Source organism: Chanos chanos, chromosome 8 (assembly GCF_902362185.1).
Source record: "Chanos chanos chromosome 8, fChaCha1.1, whole genome shotgun sequence".
NCBI classification, from domain to species: domain Eukaryota; kingdom Metazoa; phylum Chordata; class Actinopteri; order Gonorynchiformes; family Chanidae; genus Chanos; species Chanos chanos.
In genome coordinates, this window is record NC_044502.1 from 46,018,755 (window position 1) to 46,026,254 (window position 7,500).

At 45.6% G+C, this 7,500-nt stretch overlaps 1 protein-coding gene across 1 annotated transcript in view; it reads left to right on the top strand.

Moving 5' to 3' along the window:
* The window catches only part of ulk4 (unc-51 like kinase 4), an 84,202-nt gene that overhangs the window by 63,033 nt on the left and 13,669 nt on the right, over positions 1-7,500 (top strand). The window contains exon 31 of the mRNA XM_030783255.1: positions 3,059-3,164. Coding sequence (XP_030639115.1) covers positions 3,059-3,164 — 106 coding nt within the window. The remainder of the gene's footprint in view (positions 1-3,058; positions 3,165-7,500) is intronic.

The following is a 7,500-nucleotide window of genomic DNA, read 5'->3' on the forward strand; positions in this document are numbered from 1 at the left end:
TTGACTTGAACTGGCATCTCTTTCATTAACCCCGCGGCTCCCAGTCCGTACCAGTAACCCCACAGCTCCCAATCTGTATCATTAACCCCGCCGCTCACGGTGTCTCCGTCTGTTTGTGCCCGAGTCGCGTTCAGCCGTTCTGCTCGCTCACGTCGATTCGTTTGTGCAAACCCCCAAGAGGACATGAAAGTGGTCTGAAGATGGCAAGGACGGAGTGATGGATAATGAACGAGTGGGCTCTCTGTGATTGGACAGGACCACTCTGACCATCTAGGCAAGCTGAGCCCTGAGTCCTGCGTCCGGAGCCCAGGTGCCGGGATGGGCTGGCTGAGAGAGAGAGAGAGAGAGGCCTCAGCCTTAGAGGACGTTTCCTCAATACCATTAACCTGACCAGTTTACGATCTGATGCTTACTGGGCGTTCAGACCTGTTTGTTGTTATAAGCAAAAGCTTAGGGATTAGTGTTTAGAAATGTGTTAATTTGCTGAGGACGAAGCTCGCTGTGGTATCTCGGGCGGTTAAAAGTAAATCTCCTCAGCTGTTAAAGACTTTCCCTGAAGCTTATTACAGCTTAGGGCTGGTGAATTTGAATGGTCTTTTCTATAGAAAGAAAATTGCTGACCGTTTTTCCAGTGTTTTCCTCAAGGGTATGCCCGCATTAACATAGACCTGTATCTTATAATAAACCAGAGATAAAAAAAAAAACGCTTTAGGTGCTCAAGTCAAATCCATATCCACAGACCATGACTCATCTTTCATTTTCTAACCTTCCCATCAAACCAACACCAGCTCAAAGACCGCTGAAAAGGCCTTTTCGTTGACATAGACCCAAAGCCACACACACACAGACACATGCTCTCACACACACACACACGCTTTACAGAAAGATGTCTTTTTCTGGTATGTCTATGTCTTGGCCCTTCTGTTGAACATGACGCCACCTCACACAATGGATTACAGAGGGAACCTCTTTCTCCTCACTGTTAGAGTGAATGTTCTCACAGTGTGTGTGTGTGTGTGTGTGTGTGTGTGTTTGTCTGATGAGGAGAAAAATAGACTCAGAGCTTTGATCAGGGTCTACCAATAGAAGGAGAACACATCCAACCAGTGGCACTGCCCTCTGAGTCTGATTGGCGTTGTGAGAATGTGCAGGCTGATATCAGAAAGCACGTTACTGCCTCTGCCCCTGGGCACTGGGTACAGCCACATTCTACCACCAGGCCACCTGAAAATGACCACAGCGATTGTCATTCATTACCTGTATGAATGCTTAAGATCAGGCATTTCCACAATACTCCAAACACAAGAGTTTTATTCACAAAACAACAATTTCTGTGAACTGACCAAATGAATAGAATGTATGGAACTGTATCTGTGACTAACTCTAATCAGCAGCTGTTTCCTGGATTGTATCTGATATTCTCTCAGTGGGAGGTGAAGGCTGAAACATCTCTTCAGGAGACGTTGGTGAACAGACCACACATTTTAATGCTCAGGGTGTTTCTGTCTTGTTTTGTGCTATCTGAAATTAAAGCTGTTTACATGACAGGGTTCTTGATTTTAAAAAAAAGCGAGGGAATAAAAAAAGAATGTAAGGAAAAGGAGGTGAAAGGTTTGTCACTGAGTAAATGATATTCTCCAAAAAAAAACACGCTCTCTGTGTTAACATTTCTACGAATGCTCCCTGCTCAAAACAGATTAGACCAAGAATGTTGTGTGTGTTTACTCGACTTTGGAGTCCAGTCGGTTTGTTCTTTTAATGTTGTTTTTGTAAACCAGTTTCTTGAAGCCTAGCACGTTTACCAACTACTGAGCAGGACTTTTGAAATATCTCACCATCCAAAGAACTACGCATTGTATATGTGACATTGAACCTCTTTTTTTTTTTTCTTTTTTCTTTCCCGGCTGTGTTAAAAAAGCAGTTTGTAATCGGATTCAGAATTCCTAATTTCGTATTGTATGATTTATTAATGAACGGTCTGAAGGTTTCTCATGCATACCTGACCCTCTTACACCTCTCCCGTGGCACAGCAACCGAGAAAGGGAGCAGGAAAAGCAATGATTCCGGGGCTTGGAATGTCTTTACAGTTTGGGCAGGTGTAGGGGAGGGGCTGTTTTTTTTGGGGGGGGGGGCATCCTCGTGATCTGGCCCTGCTCTCTGCACATCAAGCCCAGTTCAGCTCTGGATTCAGCCTCCAATGCCTCATCTGGTCCTCCTAATTACATTCTCCATTGATTTTTTTTCTGTGTGTGTGTGTGTGTATGTGTGTATGTGTGTGTGCGTGTGTGTACAGCTGCTTGCAGCCCCTTGCCTGAGCGGCATCTCGGCTTTTTATTACAGATCTAACCCCCTGAACCCTCGCAGATCAGCTCACCTCACAATTAGACAAACTCTCTGACCTCAGAGACACACCGCACCCACAACACTCCCCTAGCACCCCCACCTCTAAACCCACACCGCCCTTCTTCCCCCAGCATCCTCACCCACCCCCAGGTGTGTCACGCCCCAAGAGGAAACGTCTCACAGAGTGGGCCAGAGCATCAGTGATCCTGCCTCTGCTAATTCCACTCACCTCTATGCAACACACAGCACCTATAGAGAACATCCAACCATTAGCACTTAGACTGGATCCTCTCACGTCACAGCAGGTAGCTGGCGTGTGTTCAGTCTGAAAGATTCAATTCCACGGTAAATATTAGGGATTTGCTGGTCGGGGAAGCCCGCTGCATGGTTGTCAGTTTGAATAGCTGTCGCCTTGCATTGTTTTTTTCTGCATTAGACAAGCTCCATTACCTCTGCCAAGTCTAAAAATGTCTCCAAATCTTTATTGATGCCAGCTTGTCTCAACTCGTAGAGTGAGTTTTCACTTCAGATAAAACAGATGGGCTGGCTACTGGTTAAACTGGGGACAGGTATAGGATCTTAAAACGTCACCTGAGAAGGTGCTTTGGTGTTGAGTGTTTGTCTGGGTCTCTGATGTATCGATCGTGAATTTCAGTCAGTCCAGTACTTATCATAACCCTTCCTACTGAACGTTTCTCTGTTTCTTTCCCTTCAGGAACACCAGAGCAACATCCTGGGTAGTACGATGCAGAACGCCATGGCTCTCCTCAGCAATCTGATTGGACAGAAAGACATTGACCTGCAACCTTTCTACCATCAAGGTGCGGTGTTCTCTGAAACCACTCACTTTGATGACGCGTGACTGCCGGATTTGGTGTCTGCACCCGTAGACCAGACGGTTTCAGAGTCTTTTCACCCAGGCACTCAGACAGACAGAGACAGAGACAGACAGACAGACAGGGACATGAAAAGCCCTCTGTGTATGAATATACTCTCATGTTTTCCTTTGCTACACTGTGTTTTCATTCCATTAGCAGGAGTCTCTTCACTCTCATCTGGGCTGAGTGCACTGCTCTTGTCTGCTGTTGCTCTCTATCGTGTGGGCAGTCTCTCTCTCTCTCTCTCTCTCTCTCTCTCTCTCTCTCTCACAATCTCTTTATCTCTCAGAGAGAAAGAGGGGTGAGGGTGAGAGCCCTCAGCTGCATTTATTTATTTATTTATTTATTTATTTAGGGTTGGCATGAGGCCTCTCTCCTTTTATCTGTGAGCACTACTGGGTTGGCTCGACTTCTTGGCAGCTTTCTGTCTGTCTGTCTCTCTCTCTCTCTCTCTCTTACTCTCCCTCAGTTCCGCTGTCTATCTCTTTTTCCTCTGTCTGATGCAGTCTCCTCTCCAGCCTTCGGGTGGGTGGGTAGATCTCCCTTGTTTGCTCTCTCGCTCGTCCGCTTGCGAGTTTTGGTACTTTGGTATCTGTTTTCCCTCCTTCGCCCCAGCGTGTTGTTTTTCGGCCGTCTCTCTCATTGGCAGACCCGTTTGCCTTCCCGGTACCTGCCTCTCGAGCTCTGAATTATTGAGTAACAGATTCCTTTTCCAAGCTCTTGTTGAAAGTTCCGCGCGGGTCTGCTCTCAGGGTAACCCTCACCCGGGCTTTAGCGTTAGCCTGTTAGCGTTGCATGCTAGAGCAAGGCCACGTCATGTTCTGGGGTTTTGTTTTGGTTTGGTTTGGTTTGGATTGTTTTTTTTGTTTGTTTTGTTCTACCGGTGTGTTTAGTACGAGCAAGCATGAGTCAGATACTCACACACAGGTTCGACATTCAACATTCTGGAGCGGAGAGGAAAGGGGAGGGGAGGAGAGAGCTTCTAATGAGATATCGTGTGAAAATACATAAAATTCTGTGTGAAAGGACAGAAGCCCAGAGCTGCACAGTGAAGACCATTTCCAGTGCCACACTGAGTGAAGTCAGAGCTTAGACCTGTGTGACGTATGTGACACCTTAGACGTGTGTGATTTGGTCAGGGGAGACCTGTATATTTATACTCTCACTCAGCAGGTACCTGCTGATGGAACTGACTGTTTCCCAGACCTGCTCCCGAGAAGTCACACACATACACACGCACATGCACATGCACATGCACATGCACATGCACACACACTCACACACACGATTTAGCTTATCCTTCATCGTGTAGCTGGCTGAGCAGAGAAAGCCCTAAACCCTGTAACACTAGGGCAGTGCTTGGCAGAATGTGCTCTATGACTATCAACCAGTTAAACTCTTACTGCCATCTGTTTAGCATCTGATAAGTCAAATGTTTCCTAACCAGCAACTGGAACGTTCGAACTACGTTATGAAAATCTGAGCAGATGCAAGGACAAAATTCATATCTCAGTATATGTTTTCAGCAATGGTCAATGACACAAAATATCACAATATGTTTTTGTTTTTTTTAGTACATGACCAGTTATTACGATTAATTGACAATATTCTGACCACATTCACACTGACTGTCCATTTTTCCATGTGTTTACAGAACTGAAAGTGTTTGTTGACATGGGTTTTTGTTTTCCTGTTTTCATCTGAAGTGTAGTCCACTGATCATTTTCCCCAATGCAGCGTCCTTTTATTTTTTAAGGGCAACTTAAGTTAAGCCGGTTGATGTGTCAGCCTGTATTTGTAAATGTGAAAATAGTTTTCCTTTTGTACAAACGACTGCTCTGAGAGTCAAATCCCTCCTCTAATATGGGTCTCTCCCATTATGACAAATTAAATATGCCTGTATACTGACCAGTAGTGGTAGGAAAAAACACCCCCCCACAATTTTAGACAGTTCTCTCTCACGCCAATGACTCCCTCTAACATCAGGGGCTACAGAGCCCTGTCACTCTTTATATTAAACATGCACCATCTCAAGCTCCGCTGCAGACGGCATGTGTGCTGGAAAAAAAAATCTGTCCAATCCAGAAGCGCTGTCACTCTGCGCTGTGTGGTGAACTTCAAAGGGAGGATTTTGCTGGTGCAGGACCCGGGTGATCCGCGGAGGTCCTGACACCAGAATGGTTTCAGGTGTAATTGGTAACTTTCCAGTTGCTGATGTGCGTGAAACGCTCGCACTCTCTCACCCTAACCGGCCTGGAAATTCATCTTCTTCACTTCTCCGGTTTGGACCAATGAGGACCTCCATGGCTCCAGGCCCATATTAGACATGAGCACATTTCACCCCCTCCTCTCTCTCGCCTCCAAAACCTCTCATTATAGCCGGGGTCATCACCGGGCTACTACTCAAAGCCAAAAGCAGCGTAATACACCTTATCAGGTCTTTCCCTTATAGTGCAAACTGTTGACCCAACAGCATCTATAACCCTGGCAATTAGTCCTGTCTCACGCAGCACGGGCCGGCTCTGCTCGTGCACGGAGTACAGAAGACAAAGAAGGAGAAATAGAAAAAACAGAGTAATTGGCTCTTTTAGGTGTGACTAAAACACAATGTGGAATGCAAGCATGCATGGGAGAAAGAGAGAGAGAGAGAGAAAGGGAGACAGAGGGGCAGAAAAACAGATATATAGAGAGGATGGGAGACAGACAGAGAGAGGCAGAGAAACAGAGATAGAGAGAAAGAGGGAGAGAGAGAGAGAGAGAAGGAGAGAGGCGGTGAGGGACGAGGAAGCTGAAGGATGCAGAAAAAGAGGAGATGAGTTTTATAATTGGCGGGATTTGCCGAGGCTGGAGATAAGAGCCCCAGGGGAAGAGGAGGGTATGACTCGCTACAGAGAGAAAGAGAGAGAGAGAGGGAGAGCAGTGGCGGCAGTATCAGTCCCAGGCACCCATACTGAAGGATCCGCTCCTACACTCCACACAAATAACCTCGTCTTAATAATCATCTCAGTCCCTTTGATTTCTTAATGAACACCGGCGCTGACACCTTGCCCTGGGTACTAGACCTGGCTCTTCCTGCGTAAAGATGCTGAGGTTTTGTTTAAAACCTCTGCTTCCATTGTCATGCTTTTTCTTTTCTTTTTTCTTTTTTTTTCTTTTTTTCCCCCTTTTTTTCGTTTTCCTGATGGCAGAGAAATCGGGGAATGTGAAAAATGCCATGTTGTGGATTGAGAATTGCTGACATGTTTGTTTTTGGTACCTCGAGCAGGGAGAAAGTTTCAGCATCCTAAGAAAAATTTAGTTCTACGAATCATTTGACTGGAAGTAATGGCAATAAATCCTCACTACATGCATACATACACACTCACACACACACACACACATATACACACACACACACACACACACACACATAACTAATCACACAACTAACCAGAAAATCCGTTTAAAGTTTATTCCACAGCCATAAGCACAAGCCTGCATTGTCCAACTTCATCCTGTCTGTACTTCTGTAAACAATAATATATTGTTCACCTTCTCACTGATGTGCCTGGACTGTCTGTGTTTGTGTGTGTGGGTGTGTGACTGTGGTGTTTGTATGTGTACATCTATCTCTCTTTGTGAGTGTGTAGTGCGCATGTGTGTGTGTCAGTGGGGAGTATGTATGTATGAATTTGTGTGTGTGTGTGTGTTTGTGCCCGTGTGTGTGTGATAAAAGGCTCTCTCTCTCTCAGTACAGTGACTGTAATGTAAGATAATTGCAGGTGCTTTTGTCTGTTCCTCAGAGCCTGGCTGTGCTGTCTGTTTATGTGTGAGCTCCACTGAAACCCACCCTGTCTCCCGTCTTCAGCTCATTCATCACCGCACTTCCACTGTGTCTCATGTGTCCCGCTATTACAACCAGCAACATTTAAAATCACCTCTCTGCAAACAAACACACCACTAAACACAGACAAACACTGGCCTCCCATAAGGTCATGAAGACACACACACACACACACACACACGTAAACATGCTCTCTCATATACACACTCCATCTCTCAGTCACACCAGTAGACATGCACACACTCACATACACACATATTTTTACATGTTTTAACCTGTTGGGTGCAATGTGTTTCTGTGGTCTGTTAGTGAAGAGTTTTGCCTGTGTTTGTGTGTAGATGTCTTGAGTGGAAAGCCTGTAGTATTACCTACTCACTGTCGAACCCTGACGATGTGAACTGCATTTGTGATTGTTTCTATAGAACAAAACAACGTGGCTTTTGTGTGGGCTCTGTC